This window comes from Nycticebus coucang, chromosome 21 (genome assembly GCF_027406575.1).
Source record: "Nycticebus coucang isolate mNycCou1 chromosome 21, mNycCou1.pri, whole genome shotgun sequence".
NCBI classification, from domain to species: domain Eukaryota; kingdom Metazoa; phylum Chordata; class Mammalia; order Primates; family Lorisidae; genus Nycticebus; species Nycticebus coucang.
In genome coordinates, this window is record NC_069800.1 from 14,051,906 (window position 1) to 14,079,054 (window position 27,149).

General features: G+C 42.0%; 1 protein-coding gene across 6 annotated transcripts in view; it reads left to right on the forward strand.

Annotated features, from left to right (window-relative positions):
• The window catches only part of RALGAPA2 (Ral GTPase activating protein catalytic subunit alpha 2), a 382,487-nt gene that overhangs the window by 54,929 nt on the left and 300,409 nt on the right, over positions 1 to 27,149 (forward strand). For all 6 annotated transcript variants that reach the window (XM_053574245.1, XM_053574242.1, XM_053574243.1 and 3 more), the window contains exons 4-5: positions 4,295 to 4,352; positions 11,297 to 11,340. In XM_053574245.1, the coding sequence (XP_053430220.1) occupies positions 4,295 to 4,352; positions 11,297 to 11,340 (102 nt within the window). The remainder of the gene's footprint in view (positions 1 to 4,294; positions 4,353 to 11,296; positions 11,341 to 27,149) is intronic.

Here is a 27,149-nt window from a genome sequence, read left to right on the forward strand (position 1 = left end):
CTATCTGATAGGAAAAGCGCTGGTGCAGAGGTCGTGTCTCTGAAGTAGGGGCTGCTACTCTCAGGGCTTCAGCTTCTTAACATATAAATGTTCTAATTAATAACTTGAAGATTATGATGGCAGAGATGTGGTGCTCACATTCCCCTTCAAGAAAGAATTTTCTGCCAGCTGCGAGGAGGGTTTGGTGATGGCACCTGGCTGTTCACACATTCAGCTTTCTAGCTTCAGTCACACGTATCGTGGTCCCCAGCCACTGACTGAAGGAGGCATTTCTCCTCCTCCGCCGGTAGGACTCCTGTGATTTCTGGGCCGAGCTCTCACTGGTGGAGATTGACACTGTCAGAGGGTCCGTGAATCATTTATGCTCTTAACTCCTCCCTGGCAGTACATTCCCAGATGACAACTTGCAATGATTACTTTTAGTTTGTTGTTATCAAAGACAATAAACTAGGATTTATAGCAATTTTTCAGTGAAGAGAAAGTATGAGTTAAAGAATCCTAATGCTGGGCGGCGCCTGTGGCTCAGTGAGTAGGGCGCCAGCCCCATATGCCGAGGGTGGCGGGTTCAAACCCAGCCCCGGCCAAACTGCAACCAAAAAATGGCCGGGCGTTGTGGCGGGCGCCTGTAGTCCCAGCTGCTCGGGAGGCTGAGGCAAGAGAATCGCGTAAGCCCAAGAGTTAAGAGGTTGCTGTGAGCCGTGTGACGCCACGGCACTCTACCCGAGGGCGGTACAGTGAGACTCTGTCTCTACAAAAAAAAAAAAAAAAAAGAATCCTAATGCTTAGATGCAGACAGATCACTGTTCCTGAGTCTTGTGACCCCACGCTGCTCAGACCACCCCCAGGTGGTGCCCACCTGCACTGCAGAGGTGCTTGTTTGGCCTGGCAGCAGCCTGACTGCTGAGACCCTTGTCCTTATTCTCAGTTTTTGCAGTTAGAGTCATTTGTTGGGTTTCTTGTTCCAGCTTTTTTGCCTGTGATGTTTTCCTGTGGGCTGGAGCCAGCTCCTTGGTTCCTTGCTTAGTTTGTGTTATGTTCTGAGCTCAGGGGGATGTTCACGTTGTACAGCAGTCATGTGGGTTCTAAGACGCTCTACAGGACATGCTTACGTGTTCTGATTCCATTTAACACAACGGAACTTAACGTGACAACCCAATTTTTATATTTAGCTCCTCTGTGTTACTCATCTAAAGTTCACATCAGTGTGTATTGTAAGGTGAAGATCTATTTTGATCTTTCTTCCCACAAACAACCATTTGCTTCTGTGCACTTTATAGATTGATTTCTTTTTTGGGGGGGGATTGTTTTTTTTTTTTTTTGTAGAGACAGAGTCTCACTTTGTGGCCCTTGGTAGAGTGCCGTGGCCTCACACAGCTCACAGCAACCTCCAACTCCTGGGCTTAAGCAATTCTCTTGCCTCAGCCTCCCGAGCAGCTGCGACTACAGGCGCCCGCCACAACGCCCGGCTATTTTTTGGTTGCAGTTTGGCCGGGGCCGGGTTTGAACCCGCCACCCTCGGTATATGGGGCCGCGCCTTACCGACTGAGCCACAGGCGCTGCCCTATAGATGGATTTCTTATGCCTGGAATTTGATGATTGGCTGAGAGAGGCTGTGGATTCTCCAGGCGAGAGAGAACATCAAGCTCACTTGACTTAATACTGAAGTCATTATTTTGTGTGTCATCTATTTTCTCATATTTCCCAGCATCTTAACTCTTAAAAACCAGTTGTGCATATGAATAATCATACGTATTTCTACTCTTTAAAATAAACAAGCATACAAAGAGCTGGTACATCTAAAGTTTCTTGATTTGAGCACGTTTGTCTCCACCCGTGCTTCACTGTCTTAACCTTCGCAGCAGAACTCCCTCGCTTCACTGACACCACCAGCGTTTCCTCTTCTGGTTTTAACTCTTCCCCAGAGAGATCTCACACATACACAACTTCAGCTGCCACAGCTCCTAGAAGCACATCTCCATTGACACCTCAGATTCCAGGACGTTCTCCCCAGGCCTCAGATTCCTTTTGGATTAGTTCTCTTGGATAAAAGCATTTCGTTTACTAAGCCACTGGGAGCCAGTCTTTCTGGAGTCCTCCATGTACCACGGCCGCTCTCCCTACCCGTTCTGACAATTTTACCTCCTAAGTATCCCTGTTAGCGCTTCTCTTCTTCACCCTGCTGACCTTGTCCAGGCCGTTTCTTTCCTCCTCTGAAGTATTCTCACCACCCCTGCTGCTTCACTGAGTATCTCCCTCTCCCTTCAGCGTCTCAAATTCACCTCCCCCTGGAACCCACTCAGGGACTGCCCAGTGCCCCCGGGAAGACGTTAACCCCCGACCTTCCTCTCTAGTCCTGTCACCCACCTGCCTGCCAAGATGACCCTCCTGCATCCTGCTGTTCTTTGGGGCTCCATGCTGTGTTTTTGCCCCTTGGCATTGCCCCCGTGCCCTTCTTCTCTACTAGGTGTGTTTAATTAATCCTCTGTGCCTCCCCTCAAGTATCTTCTTGTCCCCAGAAGTATTCCAGGAGGCCCTTGCTGAGGAGACACTTTCCCCTCACCTCTTTCTAGTACCTCATACAAACTTGGGTTTTTTGTGGGGTGGTGGGGAGTGAACAGAGTCTCACTCTGTTGTCTGGGCTATAGTGCAGTGGCATCACTGTAGCTCCCTGCAGCCTCAAATTCCTGGACGTAAACGATCCTCCTGCCTCAGTCTCCAGAGTAGCTGGGTCTATAGGTGCAAACTATCATGTCTGGCTAATTAAAAAGAAAAAATTTTTTTTAAGAGACAGGATGTTGCTATTGTCCAGGCTGGTCTGAAACCCCTGCCCTTGAGCCATTCCAGCTCTGCCTCCCAGAGTGCTGGGATTATAGACATTCTCCACCACCTGCAGACATCGCAGGAGGTTTTTCTTTTAATTGGCTTAACAATACTCGTTTTTTTTTTTTTTAAATCAATTCTCTTGCCCACTAATCATGAAATCCTACGAAGTAAGGGCTAAAATATTAATTTTATTCCTGTGCTTCAGATGTGAAGTCTGTTTTTCACTCAATGGGATTTGGGATGTGTGGGGGTGTTTGTGTGTATGTTAGCACCATCACGTGGTAACACAAGGTCTGGGACGTGGTTCACCGATAAGGGCTTGAATACAATAGGACTTGAATAGACTTTCTCAAAAGAAGACATACAAATGGCCAGTAAGTTTATGAAAAAATGTTCAACGTCACTAATCATTGGGGAAATATAACTTAAAATAACAACACATATCACTTTACAGCTGTTAACTATTATCAAAAAGGTATATACATCAAAAAGAAGATGTAGAGAAAAGGGAACCCTGGTACTGTTGTTAGGAAAGTAAATTACTGTAGCCATTATGGAGAACAGCATGAAAGTGCCACAGAAAACTGAAAACTACCCAGTGACCCAGCTATCCCATTTCTAGGTACACATCCAAAGGAATTGAAATCAGTATGTGGAAGAGATATCTGCACTCCCCCCTTTTTTGCAGCAGTATTTATAGCCAAGATACGTAAACAATCTGAGCATCCATCAGCGAATGGATGAAGAAAATGTGCTGTAAATAAATACTCAGTGGAGTGGCATTCAGCCTTAACAAGGGGGAGATTCTGTCGTGTGGGCAACGTGGATGGACCTGGAGGACGTTACGCTAAGACAGAGACTGCGGGATCTCACTTATTTTTTTGTGGAACCTAAAAAAGTCAAACTTAAAGAAGTTAGGGGGAATTTGGAACCACAATCCTGAAACGTGTTTTTGGTCCCCTGAGTCCTGAATTCTTGCTTCCATGTTCATTTTCCCATGTTGCTGAGTTATTTATGGCTCCTCCTCTTTGTGGTTTATCTTTTTTCCTAACGCTGTTCATGTCCAGAGTCTGAAAATGATTATATTGGAAATAGGAAAGAGAAGGGCCAAGAGAAGGAACTTGGGGAATCTGGCATTTGGGAAATTATTCTTTTAATATTTAAGCAGTAGCTATTATTTAAGATAAAATTATCGTTTTAGGTTTTTTACTTTTTCTTGTTTTCTTTTGGATTCCTCCCTACATTTAAAGTTGGGATGGTCATCTCTTTAAAACATTCAGTGAAGGAAGCTTGAGGGGCAAGTAAAAGAACTACAGGATTATGTGAAAAGCACGGCTTTTGTGTTGTTAATAACTAGTTTTCATTTCCTTTTCTGAGACTCGTGTATATAGCAGGTACTATATGCTTGCCATGAAAATATGTGACGGCATTGTTTATTTTCTTTATGCCTTCTTCTTATTTTTTTTCGTAGAAAATACTGCAATTTCTACCTGAACGGATTTTCTTTCGATGGCATTACCAGAGTATAGGTAAGACCAATTTAAAAATTGTTTTAATAATCCACATTTCTTCCAGTTGAATTTTTATAATGTTTCATACAATTAACACCATCAAGATAGCTTATTGCAAAGACTATTACTAAGGATATGGTAATTAAAATGTAGACAAGCCCAGCCTGTACTTTGGAGGAAAAATAGCTCTTTCTGTACATGTCCTACCTAAAGTGTGGTTATAGACCAGCAGCATTAGCCTTACCAAGGATGTCGTCCGGGTGCAGACTCTCAGGTCCCAGCCAGGCCTGCCGAGTCCCAGCGGTCTGTGTTTTTAACCAGGGTCCTAGGGATTCCTGTGTGTGTGAAGTTTGAAAAGCACTAATTTGAGAGGATTTTTCTTAAACATTTCTACATTTTTTTCTTTACAAAAAGTTCTGTTCTTCAAGCCTGTGTTGTTGACTGAAAATTATTTTATCTCTGGATGCTGTGGGATGTGGCAGTAACAGGAAACTTGAAGCAGGTTGCCACGGCTGCCCTTTCTGCCCAACTTTCAGCATCTAACATGATGTGGACTGCACTGTGGGATGGAGTCTGTGATACCCATTCTGAATCCTGTGTTTGGTTTTAGAGTGTCTCCTTCAATTGTTTGCTGTTCAGGAATCTGGCATTTCCTACAGTTTTTCTTCTTAAAAATTTATTTGTTTTGGCTTGGCGCCTGTGGCTCAAGCGGCTAAGGCACCAGCCACATACACCTGAGCTGGCGGGTTCAAATCCAATCCAGGCCTGCCAAAACAAAAATGATGGCTGCAACCAAAAAATAGCCGGGCATTGTGGCAGGTGCCTATAGTCCCAGCTACTTGGGAGGCGGAGGCAGGAGAATCGCTTGAGCCCAGGAGTTGGAGGTTGCTGTGAGCTGTTATGCCACGGCACTCTACCCAGGGCGACAGCTTGAGGCTCTGTCTCAAAAAAAAAAAAAAAAAAAAAAATTATTTGTTTTTACGTATTTTTTTTCTTCCTTAGCAAGTAGGAGAGCATGGCCTGATAATGGAGTCTAACTCTGGTCGCTCCTTAATTCAAGGGTTCACTGAGGGAAAGATACTTGTGTACAAACTTGTGGGACAGAAACGGAGACCATCTCGCCATCCATGTGTTATGTAGGCCTGTTGCCTAGTGAGGGGACAGCTGAGAAAATTAATTACAGTATGATTGTCACTATGAAAGAAGTATGATGATAGCAAAGAAGACCCGTCGAATAATTCTGTGCAGAGGAGTTGAGGGAGGTTTCAGGAGAGGCATCTGAGCCTTGAAGGAGGAGTATCGGTGCAGTGTGGGAAGTGTGGGTGTGGAAGGGGCTTCCTCGGTGGGAGATCAGTACCTACAAAGTCACGGAACCCGAAAGAGTAAGGCATTGTCAGTGGATACTACACAATTCAGAATCCTGAATTTAATTTAGGATTATTTATTTATTTCTTTTTTCTTTTTTTTCTTTTGGCTGGGGCTGGGTTTGAACCCACCACCTCTGGCATATGGGACCGGCGCCCTACTCCTTGAGCCACAGGTGCCGCCCTAATTTAGGATTATTTATGTAAAAAATAGCTGACTCTTTAAAAAACGGAAATGTTTGAAGTTGTATATTACAAATTTAAAGAAAGTTTGTATAGTAAATAGGTATATTGAACTGATGCATGAATCATTACTTTAAGACAGTAGCTTGATCTTTAAATCTTTCAACTAAACAGAGAAAGTTTTCCTTTAAATTTTAGAGAGTTCATAGCATTTCTGCTTAATTGAGGCTTTGAGCTGGTGCATTTAAATTAAAGTTAAAAATAAAAAATTTAAATGCAAAGTATAATCTGAAGAAACATCATGGGGATTTGCGATGCTCCGTGGAGTAGTAGGAATGGGCGACAATGAGGCCTAGCTGTGTGCAGTGTTTTTCGTCTGTGCTAGATATAATCCTTCTCAGTTTTGTTTATATCATTTGTATGAAAACTATACTCATTTTCTTCAGATAGCACTTTAGAACGTCTGAAGATTAGTAGGCCCTTCTCAGCATGAATAAACTTATTAGAACTATGTGTGAAAATTAATTTGCTTTTGTGTTATAAAACTTCATGCGTCTAGTAGGCAGTGTGTGGTATTACTTTAATTCTGCCTAATACCACGTAAACTGGTTAAAAATTACTGGTACAGGTAGCTTTTTACCCAGTTTGGTAGCATCTTACAAAGAACAGTGACTGGAGCCCTCAGGCCTCTGTCGAGATGGCTGAGTGTGAGGTCCCGGGGTCATCACAATAGCAGTGTGTGTTGTTTACCTGGCACCTGTTGCCAGACAGTGGTCAGAATGAGTCAAGTGCCAGCTGAATGAAGTGTGAGCTTTGGCTTATGAAGTCATCCTTGCTTATTATTGCTGTTTACATACTGGGTACTTGAGTCAAGCAGGTTCTTTTCAGATAAATATGTTTTTGTATGATTAATCAAATTGGGTAGAAATTGGTATTTACTGTAGGTCGACATGTCCTCACAATGACCTTCAGGCTAGATGGGGTTTGGAATGAAGCATTTTTAGATGCTGGAACAGCAGTGTGGTGTGTTGAGTACAACGAAGCAGACAGTTCAGAGCGTCAGGACAGCGTTGATGTCACTGTGATTCCTCCAGGAGTCTGGACAGGACCCTCCTGCCAAGCAGGTTGTTATTCCTGTAGCTAAAGATAAGAGTATTCACCATCGGTGGAGCAAGTAAACCTAAAATAGCCTTACTCAGGTATTGCCAACATATGAATTCAGAACGGGTCTTGTCCACTAATGATTTATATAGAAAAGCTTCAGTTTTTGTAGCCTTTTGGATTTTGAAATTGCTGATAGGAGATTGTGGATTTGTAATTATATGCATTTGTTTATATGCCTCACTATGCCCGTTGAACTTTTTCCAGTTAGTATGAGTTTGTTAAAACTGTTACTGTTTGTTAAAACTAACAGTTAAGTCTTGACTGAGTTAGTTGTTGAAACTAAGACGCTGTAGGGAAACACCACATGTCCGAGGAAACGAACGTGCTGTGAGTGTCTCCTCAGCCCTGGCATCTTGAGTTGTGCACAACCTCTCCGCGTAGGGCAGGGCCTTCTCACCTGTCAATGCCTGGCATTCTAGGGAGCGAATACTCCTTACTTAATAGGAGTGACACTGCTGCATTAACTTCTTAAATGTTCTTGCAGCCTGGAGGGGTCAAGATACTCTGAAATGTTTGGCTCAACATTTGAAGTTTTGATCTGTGTACCACTAATACATTAAAGTTTCTGTCCACACCATGGATGCCAGCGTCACTGAGTAGAGAAACCTGAACTAAGAGCTACTTCTGTAGGGGGTGGCCATAAAGTTTGTGTGCAGTTTAAGTAGTTGTAACTATTTGTATTCTGCAAGTCTCAAAAGCTTTCAGACCTACCTGATAGCCACACTTTATCCTGAGAAGGAAGAAAGTGATTTGAAACACCAGCCACCATAGTGCTTGATGTCTGTTTCTTGTTTTGTTGGTGGTAGGCAGACATGCTGTTTTCCTTAAAGCAGTTTTTAGGGGGAAGAAATGTGTGTAGTTTCACTTTGTTTTGATTTTTAATGACTGGCTCCTTGCTTTAAATCATCAAATGAGGAAACATTTGAACTCTTAAGTTTCACAATGTGAAATGAACACAGGTTCACTATTCCAAGCATCTGGAGGTACTTTGTCAAGTGATGCTTGGAAAACAAAAATATCACGGAAGTAGCTGGCACAGCATTCATGACCTCTTTGATATATGCTCATCTGTGGCTCAACTGTTTATAAGTTCCCATGATCATTACAGATGGAAAAATCATTTATCAAAATGTTCCTGAAGCCATTTTTAGGCCAGTAGATCATGGTGGATGAAGGTAGCTGCTTTGATACTTTATCTCTGGTAATACCGAGAACTGACTGAGTGAGGGCATGAGAAAAAGTGGCACAAACCAGGGATAATTCAGGGCAAGGCCAGGTTTAGACCCCCCTTCATGTGCCTGTGTGTAATCAACACAGGACTTAAACGGTATGTGTATCTTCCCTTTTTAAGAAGGTTTACTGCTAATGAGCCTCTTCAAGGCAAATTTCCTGTCTCATTCAGTGTTCAGTGCTATCGTGTGTTAAAAATAGCTGAGGGTGGTGGTGCACACCTGTGTCCCAGCTACTTGGGGAGGCCCAGGCAGGAGGATCACTTTGAGCCCAGGAAGGAGTTTGAGCTCAGTCTGGGCAACATAACAAGATCTCATCTCTAAAAAATATTATAGTGACAATGAAAAATGTTAAAAATAGGGTGATGCCTGTGGCTCAGTGAGTAGGGTGCCAGCCCCATGTACCGTGGGTGGCAGGTTCGAACCCGGCCCTGGCCAAACTGCAACAACAACAACAAAAATAGCTGGGCATTGTGGTGGGCGCCTGTAGTCCCAACTGTTTAGGAGGCTGAGGCAAGGGAATCGTCTAAGCCCAAGAGCTGGAGGTTGCTGTGAGCTGTGATGCCATAGCACTCTACCGGGGGCGACAAATTGAGATTCTGTCTCTAAAAAAAAAAAAGAAAGAAAGAAGAATGTTAAAAATTAATAACCCTTGGGCTTAAAAGGGTAGGACTCAGGGCGGCACCTGTGGCTCAGTGAGTAGGGCGCCTGTCCCATATGCCGGAGGTGGTGGGTTCAAACCCAGCCCCGGCCAAAAAAAAAAAAAAAAAAAGGGTAGGACTCAATCAGTGGGAAATTCATATACAGTAGAACCTCCATAGTTGACTACCTCCCTACGTTGACTGGTTCCCTAGTTGACCTAATTTTTGTAGACCGTGTCAGTACAGTAGGCCCAGTTCCTTATGGACAACCTCCCTACGTTGACTGGTTCCCCAGTTGACCTAATTTTTGTAGACTGTGTCAGAACAGTAGGCCCAGTTCCTTCTGTTGACCAGTTTGGTACGGTCCCTGGGTCAACTTACAGAGAAAGGTTCTATGGTATAAGCAATATCTCACACGTGTGTGGGTTACTGTTAAATCTAGCCTGTTCAACTAAGTTTTTCATACCCATAACTAAGCTGCAGATTTGTTTTTGACTTTTCAAGGCTGTTCTTAGCTCCCTGCCTGGGGGCCCACATTGCTTGGGATGTGAACACAACTCTGACAGGCTCATTTCTCAGAGCTTCTGCTGCCCACTGGATGTAACTTCTTCTCTGTTGAGTTGACAGCTTCCCTGTCCCCCTACGGTCAGGCCACTGCAGCCCAGTGTTAGAGGGAGCAGCGTGTCATCACACACGTCACACTGGGACTCCTTCAGGAGTGCATCTCAGCCAGGCCGAGCAGCACCTAGGAATCTTGCCCGCCCCCATGTTTGCGAAAGCATGGCTGAAATGAATGCCTCTGGGTAGAATGGGCATCAGCAGGGAAGGAGAATCTTTTTTTTTTTTTTTTTAAACATATTTGTATACAAATCCATACAAACTTGAGTTAACAGACCACTTTTTTTTTTTAGTTTTTGGCCAGGGCTGGGTTTGAACCCGCCACCTCTGGTATATGAGGCTGGCGCCCTACTCCTTGAGCCACAAGTGCCACCCAGGGAAGGGTCTTACACGGGCAAGGGAGGAGAGAGGTTTCCATGGGGGGATGTGGATGATGTCTGGAATTGACGTTGGAGAAAGAAAAGGTGTGGGATAGAAAAGTCACCTGGTCGCAGCCACTAGAACCTTAGCTGTGAGATGGAGCCCAGCCTAGTAAGTGTTGGTTGTAGACAAAAAGCCCAAACCACAAATCACTGGATGTGGTCTAGTGAAGGGACAGGTGTGTGTGTGCGGAGAGGGCGGGGGGACACTTCAACCTCTTTCACTCGGTCACAAAGTTAGTGATTTCTGTGCTGTAGCCTAGTCTGAGTCGTGGCAATGAGTTTCCAGGGAGCTCTCATGTTAGATGTGCGGTGTGATAAGCAGCAGAACTGTTCCAGGAGGTTCTGTCACATTGCCAGTGATTGGTTCTGGCTGATGAGTTTCTAACAAGTAAGCACTTAACCATCTCCTACACAGATCCACACAGAGAGGGCTTGTGTCAGCCATTGAGACACTGGCTCAGTTTCTTGGTGGAATAGCTCTTTGAAATTCATTGGTGGAGTAAGTGTGATTTGATACTTAATTTAAAAATATTGCACAAAACCTTTCATCAGGGAATGTAATAAATTTTTTTCTTAAAAGATGTGTAATTTGATTGACAGAAAAGTTCTCTTGCCTAAGACTTACACTGTATCCCTATTTTACAAGGTCATGTCCTTTGTCGAGGTTCATACCCCATATTAGAGGATTACGTGTGATATTAGGTGGAGTTGTCAAGGCTGTGTCAATGCTGAGGGCATGAACTTACTTATAGAATACTTGGTAATATGTTTCCATCTCCTAAGAGAGACAGTTCTTATCATAGGTGCTGCAGCCCCAGAGTTTTTGGAGTTGACTGGTGTAGTTCTGAGTGATTTTGACTTTGTCTCCTTGGCAGTGACCAGAGCGCTCTGGTAGGGTTTCCTGATGGACCAAGCCCCACAGATGCAGCTGTCACTGCAGGACACAAAGAAGGCCTCCTGAATATCTGTAAAATGTTCTTGTAAAAATGTTCTGTGAGCAGTCATCACTTTTACCTTTAGAGATTTAAAAAGAATCATTTTATGCATGACGAGATATTTGCACATAATCCACTGTAGGCATTTGTGTTACCTTAATATCAGTCATTTTGACTATTTTAAAAGAATTTTGAAGAGGCACATACTCAAAGTACTTTTATCTTATAAACATCTTTCTCTGTGACATTGCTTTGCTTTTGAAGGTCGGCCTTCTTCCTTTTATTTAAAAGAAATTATGCCTTTTGTCATAGGTACATTTTTTTTCTTTCTAAAACTGATATTTTCAAAATGTATCTTAAATATGTGTTCATATACTCTTTCTAATTCATTGTTTTAAACTTTCAGGCTCAACTTTAAAGAAGCTTCTACACACTGGAAATTCTACTAAGGTATTTACAGTGTAATGACATTTTTAATTACTCTGAAATTTATTTATTTATTTTGTTTTTTATTTTTTATTATATTATTATTTTTTATTAACATTAAATCATAGCTGTGTACATTAATGCGATCATGGGGCACCATACACTGGTTTTATGAACAGTTTGACACATTTTCATCACATTGGTTGACATAGCCTTCCTGGCATTTTCTTAGTTACTGTGTTAAGACAATTATATTCTACATTTACTAAGTTTCACATGTACCCTTGTAAGATGCACCGCAGGTGTAATCCCACCAATCACCCTCCCTCCGCCATCCTCCCCCCTCCGTCCCCTCCCTTTCCCCATTCCCCATATTCTTGGGTTATAACTGGGTTATAGCTTTCATAACTATGGCTTTCATTGAAAGACATAAATTAGTTTCATAGTGGGGCTGAGTACATTGGATACTTTTTCTTCTATTCTTGAGATATTTTAATAAGAAGAATATGTTCCAGCTCCATCCATGTAAACACGAAAAAGGTAAAGTCTCCATCTTTCTTTAAGGCTGCATAATATTCCATGGTGTACATATACAACAATTGATTAATCCATTTGTGGATCGATGGGCACTTGGGCTTTTTCCGTGACTTAGCAATTGTGAATTGGGCTGCAATAAACATTCTGGTACAAATATCTTTGTTATAATGTGGTTTTTGGTCTTCTGGGTATATACCTAGTAGAGGAATTATAGGATTGAATGGCAGATCTATTTTTAGATCTCTGAGTGTTCTCCATATATCTTTCCAAAAGGAATGTATTAATTTGCATTCCCACCAGCAGTGTAGAAGTGTTCCCTTTTCTCCACATCCACGCCAACATCTCTGGTCTTGGGATTTTGTGATATGGGCTAATCTTACTGGAGTTAGATGGTATTTCAAGGTAGTTTTGATTTGCATTTCTCTGATGATTAAAGATGATGAGCATTTTTTCATATGTCTGTAGGCTGTGTGCCTGTCTTCTTCAGAGAAGTTTCTCTTCAAGTTCCTTGCCCAGCCTGCGATGGGATCACTTGTTCTTTTCTTGCTTATACGTTTGAGTTCTCTGTGGATTCTGGTTATTAAACTTTTGTCAGAGACATAACCTACAAATATCTTCTCCCATTCAGAGGGCTGTCTGCTTGCTTTAGTTACTGTGTTCTTGGCTGTGCAGAAGCTTTTTAGTTTGATCAGGTCCCAGTAGTGTATTTTTGAAGCTGCTTCAATTGCCCGGGGGGGTCCTCCTCATAAAATACTAGCCCAGACCGATTTCTTCAAAGGTTTTCCCTGCACTTTCTTCTAGTATTTTTATAGTTTCATGTCTTAAGTTTAAATCTTTAATCCAGTGAGAGACTGTCTTAGTTCATGGTGAAAGGTGTGGGTCCAGTTTCAGTCTTCTACACATTGCCAGCCGGTTCACCCACCACCATTTGTTAAATAGGGAATCTTTTCCCCACTGAATGTTTTTAATTGGCTTGTCAAAGATCAAATAACGGTAAGTAGCTGGATCCATCTCTTGGTTCTCTATTCTGTTCCAGACATCTACTTCTCTGCTTTTGTGCCAGTACCATGCTGTTTTGATCACTATCAATTTATAGTACAGTCTCAGGTCTGGTACCGTGATTCCTCCTGCTTTGTTTTTATTGCTGAGTAATGTTTTGGCTATTTGAGGTTTTTTTCTGATTCCATATAAAACAAAGTATTATTTTTTCAAGATCTTTAAAATATGACAATGGAGCTTTAATAGGAATTGTATTAAAATTATATATTGCTTTGGGTAGTATGGACATTTTAGCAATGTTGATTGCCAGGAGCATGGTATGTTTTTCCATCTGTTAACATCTTCAGCTATTTCTTTTCTTAAAGTTTCATAGTTCTCTTTATAGAGATCTTTCACATCCTTTGTTAGGTATACTCCCAAATATTTCATCTTCTTTGGCACTACTGTGAAAGAAATAGAGTCCTTGACTGTTTGTTCAGCTTGGTTATTGTTGGTATATATAAAGGCTACAGATTTATGAGTGTTGATTTTGTAGCCTGAGATATTGCTGTATTCCTTGATCACTTCTAAAAGTTTTCTGGTAGAATCCCTAGTGTTTTCCAGATATACAATCATATCATCCGCGAAGAGTGAAAGTTTGATCTCTTCTGACCCTATGTGGATACCCTTGATCGCCTTTCCTTCCCTAATTGTAATGGCTAAAACTTCCATTACAATGTTAAAGAGCAATGGAGACAATGGGCAACCTTGCCTGGTTTCTGATCTAAGTGGAAATGATTTCAATTGAACTCCATTCAATACGATATTGGCTGTGCGTTTGCTGTAGATGGCCTCTATTAGTTTAAGAAATGTCCCTTCTATACCAATTTTCTTAAGTGTTCTGATCATGAAGGGATGCTGGATATTATCAAAAGCTTTTTCTGCATCAATTGAAACAATCATATGGACCTTATTTTTTAGTTTGTTTATGTGCTGAATTACATTTATAGATTTACGTATATTGAACCAGCCTTGAGACCCTGGGATAAATCCCATTTGGTCGTGGTGTATAATTTTTTTGATGTGTTGTTGAATTCTGTTTGTTAGGATCTTATTGAGTATTTTAGTATTTATCATTAGTGATATTGGTCTATAATTTTCTTTTCTTGTTGGGTCTTTCCCTGGTTTGGGGCTCAAGGTTTGCTTCATAGAATGTGTTGGGTAATATTCCTTCTTTTTCTATATTTTGGAAGAGGTTTAGTAGTATAGGTACTAGTTCTTTAAAGGTTTGGTAGAATTCTGACATAAAGCCATCTGGTCCTGGGCTTTTCTTTTTAGGGAGATTTTGTATAGTCGAATGCTATTTCAGAAGTTGATACAGGCCTGTTCAACATTTCCACTTCATTCTTGCTAAGTCTTGGTAGGTGGCGTGCTTCCAGGTATTGATCGAATTCTTTCAGATTTTGATATTTCTGAGAGTAGAGTTTCTTGTAGTATTCATTAAGGATTTTTTTAATTTCTGAGGGGTCTGTTGTTATTTCTTTTTTTTTTTTGTATTTGGCATTTAATTTTATTTAAAAGGCTTAATGTAAAAATATCAAAACATATTATACCTTTCTATTTATATTATCTAAATGATGTAAATATATCTCTATATCTTACGTGTGAATTTTTTCACTTAAATAGTATCCTCCTGCACATCTGATTCTGCTGTGTGTGATTTCCATGTACCATTGTCTCACTCATTGCTTTAACTGCCATATGATGTTCCACTGTGAACACACTACATTTTATTTAGTTGTTCCCCTACACATGGGCATTTAGATTCTTCCCATTTTTTTCCTGTTACAGAGAGTATGATGAGATCATTCTTGAACAGAGTCATATATGACGTTAACTGAGATGCAGTGTTTACTTTAAAAATCCTCTCGTAATTGCATGTCTCTTTATATCCTTGTGCTAGTATTTTTCTTTCCTTTCCTTTTTTTTTTTTTTATTAAATCATAGCTGTGTACATCAATATGATCATGGGGCACCATACACTTGTTTCATACAATATTTGACACATTTTCATCTCATTAGTTGACATAGCCTTCCTGGCATTTTCTTAGTTACTTTGCCAAGACATTTACATTCCACATTTGCCAAGGCTCACATGTGCCCTTGTAAGATGCACCACAGGTGTGATCCTTTCAATCCCCCTCCCTCTACCCACCTCCCCCCTCCCTCCCTCCCCACGCTTTCCCCCTTCCCCCTGTTCTTAGGTTGTAACTTGGTTATAGCTTTCATGTGAAGGTCCTAAGTTAGTTTCATAGTAGGGGTGAATACATTGGATATTTTTTCTTCCATTCTTGAGACACTTTACTGAGAAGAATATGTTCCAGCTCCATCCATGTAAACATGAAAGAGGTAAAGTCTCCATCTTTCTTCAAGGCTGCATAGTATTCCATGGTGTACATATACCACAATTTGTTAATCCATTCGTGGATCGATGGGCACTTGGCCTTCTTCCATGACTTAGCAATTGTGAATAGGGCTGCAATAAAGATTCTGGTACAAATATCTTTGTTATGATGTGGTTTTTGGTCTTCTGGGTATATGCCCAGCAGAGGAATTATAGGATTGAATGGCAGATCTATTTTTAGATCTCTAAGTGTTCTCCATATATCTTTCCAAAAGGAATGTATTAGTTTGCATTCCCACCAGCAGTGCAAAAGTGTTCCCTTTTCTCCACATGCACGCCAACATCTCTGGTCTTGAGATTTTGTGATATAGGCTAGTCTTACTGGAGTTAGAAGATATCTCAAAGTAGTTTTGATTTGCATTTCTCTGATGATTAAAGATGATGAGCATTTTTTCATATGTCTGAAGGCTGCTTGCCTGTCTTCTTCGGAGAAGTTTCTTTTCAAGTCTCTTGCCCAGCCTGTGATGGTATCCCTTGTTCTTTTCTTGCTAATGCATTTGAGTTCTCTGTAGATTCTGGTTTTTAAACCTTTGTCAAAGACATGACCAGCAAATATCTTCTCACATTCTGTGGGCTGTTTGCTTGCTTAACTTACTGTGTTCTTGGCTGTGCAGAAGCTTTTTAGTTTGATCAAGTCCCAAAAGTGTATTTTTGAAGCTGCTTCAATCGCCCGGGGGGTCCTTCTCATAAAAAACTCACCCAACCCAATTTCTTCAAGGGTTTTCCCTGCACTCTCTTCTAGTATTTTTATAGTTTCATGTCTTAAGTTTAGGTCTTTAATCCAGTGAGAGTCTATCTTGGTTAGTGGGGAAAGGTGTGGATCCAGTTTCAGTCTTCTACAGGTTGCCAGCCAGTTCACCCAGCACCATTTGTTAAATAGGGAATCTTTTCCCTACTGGATGTTTTTAATTGGCTTGTCAAATATTAAATAACGGTAAGTAGCTGGGTTCATCTCTTGGTTCTCTATTCTGTTCCAGACATCTACTTCTCTGTTTTTGTGCCAATACCATGCTGTTTTGATCACTATCGATTTGTAGTATAGTCTGAGGTCTGATAGCGTAATTCCTCCTGCTTTGTTTTTATTTTTGAGTAATGTCTTGGCTATTCGAGGTTTTTTCTGATTCCATATAAAATGAAGTATTGTTTTTTCAAGATCTTTAAAGTATGACAGTGGAACTTTAATAGGGATTGCATTGAAGGTATATATTGCTTTGGGTAGTATGGACATTTTAACAATGTTGATTCTTTCCAGCCATGAGCATGGTATGTTTTTCCATTTATTAACATTCTCAGCTATCTCTTTTCTTAGAGTTTCATAGTTCTCTTTATAGAGATCTTTCACGTCCTTTGTTAGATAAACTCCCAAATATTTCATCTTCTTTGGCATTACTGTGAATGGGATAGAGTTCTTAATTGTTTTTTCAGCTTGACTATTGTTGGTGTACATAAAGGCTACCGATTTATGAATGTTGATTTTGTAACCTGAGACGTTGCTGTATTCCTTGATCACTTCTAAGAGTTTTGTAGTAGAGTCCTTAGTGTTTTCCAGATATACTATCATATCATCTGCGAAGAGCGAAAGTCTGATCTCTTCTGACCCTATGTGGATGCCCTTGATCGCCTTTTCTTCCCTAATTGCGGTGGCTGAAACTTCCATTACAATGTTAAAGAGCAGTGGAGACAGTGGGCAGCCTTGTCTGGTTCCTGATCTAAGTGGAAATGATTACAATTTAACTCCGTTCAGTATGATACTGGCTGTTGGTTTGCTGTAGATAGTCTCTATCAGTTTAGGAAATGTCCCTTCTGTACCAATTTTCTTAAGTGTTCTGATCATGAAGGGATGTTGGATGTTATCAAAAGCTTTTTCTGCATCGATTGAGAGGATCATATGATCTTTGTTTTTTACTTTGTTTATGTGCTGAATTACATTTCTAGATTTACGTATATTGATCCAGCCTTGAGACCCTGGGATAAAGGCTATTTGATCATGATGTATGATTTGTTTGATATGTTGCTGGATTCTGTTCTTTAGGATCTTGTTGAATATTTTTGCGTCTATATTCATTAGTGATATTGGTCTATAATTTTCTTTTTTTGTTGGGTCTTTTTCTGGTTTTGGGATCAGGGTGATGCTTGCTTCATAGAACGTGTTGGGTAGTCTTCCTTCTTTTTCTACATTTTGGAACAGTTTGAGTAATATAGGTACTAATTCCTCTTTAAAGGTTTGGTAGAATTCTGATGTGAGACCATCTGGTCCCGGACTTTTCTTTTTGGGGAGGTTTTGTATGGTTGATGTTATTTCCGAACTTGGAATGGGCCTGTTCAACATTTCCACTTGATTCTGGTTAAGTCTTGGAAGGTGACGAGCTTCCAAGTATCGGTCCATTTTCTTCAGATTTTCATATTTCTGAGAGTAAAGTTTCTTGTAATATTCATTAAGGATTTTTTGGATTTCTGAGGAGTCTGTTGTTATTTCGTCTTTGTCATTTCTGATTGGTGAGATTAGAGATTTTACTCTTTTTTTCCTGATTAGGTTGGCCAACAGTTTATCTATTTTGTTGACCTTTTCAAAAAACCAGCTTTTTGATTTATTGATCTGTTGTATTGATCTTTTGTTTTCAATTTCATTTAGTTCTGCTCTGATTTTGGTTATTTCTTTTCTTCTTCTGGGTTTGGGGTTGGAGTGTTCTTCCTTTTCCAGTTGCTTGAGATGTCCCATTAAGTTGCTAACTTCCTCTCTTTCCGTTCTCCTGAGGAAGGCTTGCAGCGCTATAAATTTCCCTCTTAGAACTGCCTTTGTGGTGTTCCAGAGGTTCTGATAGTTCGTGTCTTCATTGTTGTTTTGTCCCAAAAATTTGACAATTTTCTTCTTGATCTCATCTCTGACCCAGCTATCATTCAACCTGAGGTTATTTAACTTCCATGTTTTTGTATGAGTATGTAGATTCCTGTTGTTACTCAGCTCAAGTTTTATTCCATGATGGTCCGAGAAGATGCATGGAATAACTTCTATTCTTTTAAATTTACTGAGGTTAGATTAGTGACCTAAGATGTGATCGATTTTGGAGTAAGATCTGTGGGCTGATGATAAGTATGTGTATTCATTTTTGTTAGGATGAAATGTTCTGTAGATGTCTGCTAGATCTAAATGCTGGATGGTTAGATTTAAATCTAAAATTTTTTTACTCAGCTTTTTGTTGGAGGATCGATCCCTCACTGCCAAAGGATTGTTAATATCTCCGACTGTTATGGAGCTGGAGGAAATCAAGTTGCTCATGTCTGTTAGAGTTTCTCTTATGAATTGAGGTGCATTCCGATTGGGTGCATAGATATTAATAATTGAAATCTCATCATATTGAGTATTACCCTTAACAAATATGAAGTGACCATTCTTGTCCTTCCTTACTTTTGTTGGTTTAAAGCCTATTGTGTCTGCAAATAAAATTGCAGTGCCTGCTTTTTTCTGGTTACCATTTGCCTGAAATATGGATGACCATCCTTTCACCCTGAGTCTGTATTTGTCTTTTAAGTTAAGATGTGACTCTTGTAAGCAACAGATATCTGGTCTGAGTTTTTGTATCCAGTCAGCTAACTTGTATTTCTTTAGAGGACAGTTTAAGCCATTCACATTAATGGAGATTATTGATAAGTTTGGTGAAATTTTGGGTATCGAGTTTTTCAAAAGTCCAGTAGACAATTTTAATCTTTTCGCCATTGTAGAAATTGGAGTTTGATCAGGAGTTTCTGAGTGAGTTTACGTTTGTAGTAGAGAATTGGGTTGGTCATTATGGAGGATAGGTCTGAGAATATCCTGAAGAGCTGGATTGGTTGTGGCAAATTTCTTCAACATATGAATGTCGTTAAAGTATTTAATTTCTCCATCATAGGTGAAACTCAGTTTAGCTGGGTTCAAGATCTGGGGTTGAAAGTTATTTTGCTTTAGGAGATTAAAAGTCGATGACCACCCTCTTCTGGCTTGAAAAGTTTCAGCAGAGAGATCTGCAATCATTCTAATGTTCTTACCTTTGTAGGTAATAGCTTTCTTTCACCTGATAACCTTGAGAATTTTCTCCTTCATGTTGACTTTAGTGAAGCTAATTATGATATGTCTGAGGGATGACTTATTGGGGTTGAATCGTGCTGGAGTTCTGAAACTGTCTGCTATCTGAATTTCAGAATCTCTGTGCATGTCTGGAAAATTCTCTTTCATAATTTCTTGCAGAAGGGCCTCTGTGCCTATCGATGCCTCTTCATTGTTTTCTGGAACTCCTATTATTCGTATATTTGCCTTCTTCGAACTATCCTAGAGCTCTCTAAGAAAAAGATCCGTTTTTGCTCTCCATTTCTCTTCCTCTTTGAGAGTTTGGGAGCGTTCGAAGGCTTTATCTTCGATGTCAGAAATCCTTTCTTCTGCTTGGTCCATTCTGTTGCTGAGGGATTCTACTGTATTTTTCATATCTTTGAGGGCTGCAAATTCTTGCTTCAGTGTGTCTAAGTCTTTGGTGATTTTGTCTTTCAATTCGTTAAATTCTTGAGACAACTTTTGAATTTTTCCTCAAATTCCTAATTCCATTTTATGAATCTTGTATGCAATCCAAATTCTGAATTTGATTTATGACATGTCTGCCAGTTGTTTATGAATGGGATCTTCATTTACATGCGCCATTTCTTTCCTTGGTGGGGGGGGTTTGATCTATTCTGGTTATTCATGTTACCGGAGATTTTCTTCTGATTCCGCCTCATGGTGGTTTTACTCCCTTTAATTTTTCCCCTAGGGTTTTGTTGAGGGCCTGTTCAGTGTTGTAGCCTGAGAGACTTGGGCCCTGTCTGGTGTGGTGGGGCTGAGTGGTTCTGACTTACTGTCAGCTGGCTTCTGTTTGACCTCAGTGAAGCACATACTCTGGGTTGAAGTCTCAGTTCTCCGAGTTGGCCCTACCCTGCATGTTTCCGGGGTCTGTGAGTCACCTCAGGCAAATCCTATACTCAGGGGTGGCCTCCTCTGGTTGCCCAGGGAGGCAGGGGGTATGGCTTCAGGCGCCTCAGGGAACTGGCGCTCTGATGTGGGTCTCCCCCAGCCTCAATCCTGTGTCCCAGAGTCAGGACCGACCAGCCGCAGTTCAGGCACTGTCCACGCCCCGACAAATCCCTCAAGAATCTGGACTCCCTGGGGACAGACCTCCAGATACCAGTGTGAGGGTGGGTGGGGTGCTGGGAGTTGAGAGCCACCCGCAGCAGGCTCACTCAATTCCTCCCAATCTTTGGCTCCACCGCACCGCTGCAGCCCAAGCCTCCAGGCTTCAGAGTGAGGGCGGGGTGGGGGGAGTGGCTGGAACCCAGAACCGCTGGGCAGCGAACAGACTCAGCTCCACCCAGTTCCCTGCCCGGCCACACGGCAGGCGCTCAGGTCTCCGGACCACGGAGTGAGGGTGGGGGAGCGCTGGGAGCCCAGAGCCAGCAAGGGCTCAGAGCTGCAGGGAGCCCAGTCTGCAGTGAGCAAATTCAGTTTCTCCCAGTGTCTTGCCCGGTTGTACCACCGCAGCACAAACCTTCAGGCTTCAGAGTGGGGGCGGGGTGGAGGGAGTGGCTGGAGCCCAGAACTGCTGGGCAGCGAAAAACAGACTTAGCTCCACCCGGCTCCCTGCCCGGTCACACGGCAGGCACTCAGGTCTCCAGACCACAGAGCGAGGGCGGGGGGAGCGCCAGGAGCTCAGAGCAGCAGGGAGCTCAGAGCAGCTGGTAGCGAGTTCGACTCAGTTATATGCCTGGTTGTATTGTTGCCCAAGGAGGGCTGCTGCACCTCACGTCGGGGAAGTGCTGCCCTGGTGAGGGTCTCCCTCCACTGACTGTCCTCACCTCTCTCCCGTCCCCAGAATCAGCGCTGACCAGCTGCAGCTCGGGGAATGTCTTCTCCCCTTTAGGAGTCATCCAGGAATCCGAACTCCTGGGGGACAGGCTTTCAGACCTCAGAGAGAGTGGAGGGAAGTGCTGGGTGCTCAGAGTTGCCGGCAAAGGATATTTACAGATTTATACAGTTTTATGCCTGGCAGGAGAACACCTAGGCATCCTAGTAAGGGAGGTAGGTCCAGTTTGTAGTAGGTTTCTCCCGTGAAGTATAGTGGGATGGCCTTTGATTTCTGCCCTTTTGTTTGTGGGGCCCTTAAGCCGATCAGGTGGGGGAGGGGGAACTCCCGTCTGCTTGGTGATGGATTTTGTATCTTTTGTTTGCTTCCTTTTGGTCGCAGCTGTCCTCAGCTGGGTTGATGTGCGTTCTTCAACTTTCTCGCTTGGTGTTGCTCGAATCCAGGCTACTTGCTAAATTTTCTTCCCCTAACTCTCCTTCAGGACGGGAGCCTCTGTGGAAAGCTGGCTTCAGTCCGTCATCTTCCCATCATCTCGGGTCTGTTGTTATTTCATCTTTACCATTTTTGATTGATGAAATTAGAGATTTTTTTTTCCTGGTTAGATTGGCCAAAGGTTTATCTATTTTATTGATCTTTTGAAAAAACCAACTTTTGGATTTATTGATCTGTTGTATAATTCTTTTGTTTTCAATTTCATTTAGTTCTGCTCTGATTTTGGTTATTTCTTTTCTTCTGCTGGGTTTGGGGTTGGAGTGTTTTTCCTTCTCCAGTTGCTTGAGATGTCCCATTAAGTTATTAACTTCCTCTCTTTCCGTTTCCTTGAGGAAGGCTTGCAGTGCTATAAATTTCCCTCTTAGGACTGCCTTTGCAGTATCCCAGAGGTTCTGGTAATTCGTGTCTTGATTGTTGTTTTGTTCCAAAAATTTGGTGATTTCCTTCTTAATCTCATCTATAACCCATCTATCCTTCAGCATAAGGTTATTTAGCTTCCATGTTTTTGTACGGGTATGCAGGTTCCTGTTGTTATTGAGTTCAACTTTTATTCCATGATGGTCTGAGAAGATGCAAGGAATAATTTCTATTTTTTTAAATTTGCTGAGGTTAGATTTATGGCCTAGGATGTGGTCTATTTTGGAATATGTTCTGTGGGATGATGAGAAGAATGTGTATTCAGTTCTGTTGGGACGAAATGTTCTGTAGATGTCTGTTAAGACCAGATGTTGAATGATTGAGTTTAAATCTAAGATTTCTTTGCTTAGCTTCTTTTTGGAGGATTTATCCAGCACTGCTAAAGGGGTGTTAAAATCTCCAACTACTCTGGAAGTGGAGGAAATTGAGTTGCTCATGTCTGTTAGAGTTTCTCTTATAAATTGAGGTGCATTGTGGTTGGGTGCAGAAATATTAATAATAGAGATCTCATCATATTGAGTATTACCTTTAACAAATATGAAGTGTCCATACTTATCCTTAATTATTTTGGTTGGTTTAAAGCTTATTGCGTCTGCGAACAGGATTGCAACGCCTGCTTTTTTCTGCTTTCCATTTGCCTAGAATACAGATGACCATCCCTTCACCTTGAGTCTATATGTGTCTTTTAATGTAAGATGCAATTCTTGTATGCAGCAGATATCTGGCTTGAGTTTTTGTATCCAGTCAGCCAACCTGTGCCTCTTTAGAGGACAGTTTAAACCATTCACGTTAATCGAGAATATTGATAAGCCTTTCAAGAGTCCAGTGGACATTTTTAATCCTTTTGTGACTGTGGAATTTGATCAGAATTTTCTGGGTGAGTTTACTTTTGTGGTGGAGGATTATGTTGATCTTTTTAGGAGGATAGGTCTGAGAATATCCTGGAGAGTTGGTTTAGTTATGGCAAATTTCTTCATCATGTGAATGTCATTGAAGTATTTAATTTCTCCGTCATAAATGAAACTCACTTTAGCTGGGTGTAGGATCCTCGGTTGAAAGTTATTTTGTTTTAGGAGATTAAAAGTCGATGACCATCCTCTTCTAGCTTGAAAGGTTTCAGCAGAGAGATTTGCAGTTATTCTGATATTCTTTCCCTTGTAGGTAATGGTTTTCTTTCGTCTGGCAGCTTTCAGAATTTTCTCCTTCAACTTTAGTGAAATTGATTATGATGTGTCTGGGGGATGTCTTATTCGGGTTGAGTTGTGCTGGAGTTCTGAAACTGTCTGCTATCTGAATTTCAGAATCTCTTGGCATGTCTGGAAAGTTCTCCTTCATAATGTCATGGAGAAGAGACTCTGTGCCTTATGAAGCCACTTTGCCACTTTCTGGGATCTCTATGGGACGAATATTGATTTTCTTCGAATTATCCCAGAGCTCTCTGAGAGAGTGATCTGTTTTTGCCTTCCATTTCTCATCCTCTTCGAGAGTTTGGGAGCGTTTGAAACCGTTGTCTTCAGTGTCAGAAATCCTTTCTTCTGCTTGCTCCATTCTGTTACTGAGGGATTCTACTGTGTTTCTCAGATCTTTGAGGGATGCAACTTCTTTTCTCAATGTGTCAAAATCTTTGGTCATTTGGTCTTTGAATTTGTTGAATTCTTGAGATATCTTTTGGGTTACCACTTGGAGTTCTAATTTAATCTTATTTGCTATCCAGATTCTGAATTCGATTTCTGACATCTCAGCTATTTGTTTGTGCATGGGATCTTGTGCTGTGTCTGCCGCATTGATCCTTGGGGGAGTTGATCCACTCTGATATTCATATTGCCAGAGTTTTACTGTTGATTTCACCTCATGATTGTTTTTCACCATTGCCTGTGGCCATCCTCAGAGTTGGTGAGGTGTCTCTCCAAGATTGGATCCCAGTGGGATCACTCTGTTGTTGCTTCATCTTTGTAGGGAGTAACCCTGTGTAGTTCCTCTGGGGCTCCTCCAGCTAGGGAGTTCTGGTTGTGGAAGCAGCTCCAGTGTGTGACACACCTGGATCCAGCAACAGGGCCGGAGGTTGTGCTCATGGTTCTGGGTGTGCCTGGCGCCCCGTGACTTTGGCACAGAGAGCCCAAGGCTCCAGCAGTCTCTGGCCAGGAGAAGGGCTCTACGCAGAGGCAGGGAGGGCTCCAGAGGGTACACAGGTACCAGAGTCCCTGGCCAGACGTGCGGGCTGGTGTGGAGGCAGGGAGGGTTCAGGAGGGAGGACGCAGGGTTGCGCGGCTCCCGCAGTTCCTAGTCAGGGAATGTGGAGGCCCGGCAGGTGCGGGTTGCGCGTCGCGGTTTGGGGATGCAGCACAGCTCTTATGGCAGTCTAGGTGGCGCTAAGCCCAGGAGTTTGAGGTTGCTATGAGCTGTGACGCCACGCCAGTCTACCCAGGGCAACAGCCCGAGGCTCCAGTGTGCCAAAACCGGTCTCACTGTGTCCTGAGTGTTAAGGCTGTAAGGCAGCTCAGTCCCTGTCTTTATGCTGCTCAGTTACTAGGTTACTATCTCCCGCCTCATCCTTGCTCTGGGACCCTGAGGGCGGAGCTTGCCGGGGCAGTTCTCTCACAATGGCTCCCTGCGGCCCACAGCTGAACTTTATTAGCTCTGTCTGGCTCAGGGGCTCAGTCTGGGGCCCTAGACAATGCCCAAAGTTCTCCGCACTCCTGCTCAAGCTCTCCCCAAAGGCAGTTCAACTGAGTGGCAAGTCCGAAACAGTTCACAGGTAAGGCCTTTCTGGTTTGCAGTCTCACTGCTGCTTGTAGTTACGGCTGCTGGCGGTATTAGGTTGATCAGATACACACAACCACTTGCCAGTTTTCCACTGTTTTTGTCCTCCTCTTGGGGTCTAGAAGTCCCTTGCTGACTCCCTGTATCCTCAAAGGGATGATTATAGGCTGATCCCACCAACCAGAGATGTCTGGAGTCTTATCTCTCCAGACTCACCGTCCCTAGTTGCTATGGCTATTACTCGGCCGCCATCTTTAATCTGATCTCCATTTTGGAGTTTCTGTAAAAGTTTTTTTTTTGTACCTAATTGTTGTGCAACCTCAACTGCTTTGTTCGAGACAGCACTCCTATCATGGACTCCTACACTGAGACCTCCCAACTCAGTGTAGGAGTCCATGCTTCACAGATCTTTCTACTCTGCTTCCGTGTTCTCCTGCAAACTGGCAACTGCAATTGGCTGTGGGGGAGGGTGCTGGCAGCAGCTGGGTCTCGCTGCTGCCGGCTACCACGGCTGCTGCCAGGTCTCGCTGCCACCCCAGCTGCGGTTCACAGGAACCTTATACTCAATTTTTGTGCCTCTGGAGTTTTGAGTCCCACTACCCACTAGTTTGTTGCAAAGCCTGAATTGTCAGCCCACACCAATATTCCCCACCAGGAATGGCCGGTCTATTTCATCACTCCTGGTGTTCTGGTGGATTGTGCCCACCATTTCAGAGAATTCAAAATGTCTGTTTCCCTGGCAGGATCCCTCCCTTCAATTTTCCCTTCAATTTTCCATCAGTTTGCTTAGTTCCTTATGATTCTGAGTGGCTCCCCTTTCCGGTGCCAATCTCTGCTCAGGAATAAATTTTCGTCAGTTGAGTTTTGCCAGGAATTGCAACCTGCTGTCCTCCGTGAGCAAGGGGCCTTCCCGCCAGCAAGGCCAAGCAGGGAAAATTTCTACAACAGAGTCCATGGTTTTAAATTACACCTTATATATAACAATCTGCCAATTCGCTGTGCGTGTCCAGCTGTCTGTCCACACCAATAATCCATGCAGGGAAAAGGTCCAGATTCCCTTTCCTCTCACATGATGACTTGGGCGAGGTGGGCTACAAGTCCGTCCTGTCTGCCATCATGCTCCACCTCCCCTCTGAAATTTATTAATAGCACAAAGTAATGTTTGACTATTTTGAAATTTAAAAGATCTTTGAAAACCACTTGACTTAGTATTTATTTTTTAATTGATAAATTATATTATGAATATCGTTAGAGCTTTTATTCTTACATTGCATATTTTAAATGGTATTGGGGAAAGTGGCTTGGGCTTCAGAGTTTGAAGTTCTAGTGTCTAATTCTGGGTCTGCTGGGTATAGCTGGGGGGTCTGGGCACAGCACTAACTACTCCAGTTTTATCATCCGTGAAAGGGCACACTTTTCCTCTCTAAGTTTCAGAGCTAACATACTGGGTTCTGGTCACCTCAGTAATCTGGACGTTAAAAGATCATCTCTGTTTTAATTTTACCAATTTTGAGAACTGTTGTAGGAGAAAAGAACAGCAAAGCCTCACTCTTGAATATTTATTTGCTGTAGATTGATCTTGTAATTTCTGTTAAAATTGGGTTAACCTTTTATAGTGACATATATCACTTGATGCTGAAATAAGATGACCCTAAAATGTAAGTGGCAGGAACAAAACCAGTCTGGGATAAATATTTTATGGAAGATAATTCACTTGTAGCTAATTAAGTTCTGTGAATGCCTTTAATAACTTCATACATTTTTTTGTTTTCCATCAGTTTAGGTAATCACAGCTACTTAAAACTTGATATGATGTTTATCTCTTAGATGTTGAAAAGCAAGCTATTCGTAGCCTCATGCAGAGTCCATATTTTGTCCTTTCTGTAATAATTAAAACCTATTAGGTTGTTATGTTTATGATTAGCTTTTTTTTTTTTTTTCAAATTTTTTTTTTTTTCATTGTTGGGGATTCATTGGGGGTACAATAAGCCAGTTTACACTGATTGCAATTGATTAGCTTTATTTATAGTTAGTTCTCTTAAATATAGTTAGCGTAAAAAATTGGAGACTTGTGGTAGAATTTCATAAAAAGTTTCCTTTTGTCAAATATAACTTTATTAGCTATGTACAGAGCTGTGTCATTTTGTTCTCTGACTGGTTGGTATTATATTATCCCTCATTCACCTGTTTGGGGAGAGGAGGACAGGTGTGCTTGAGCTGGGAGGTCTGTGCAGAGCCTTGGTGGAATCCAGGAAGGCGTTCAGAAGTATGGTGTGTGTCCACTTTGTTCATGGGGTATAGCACTGTCACCGCAAGGGTGTCTG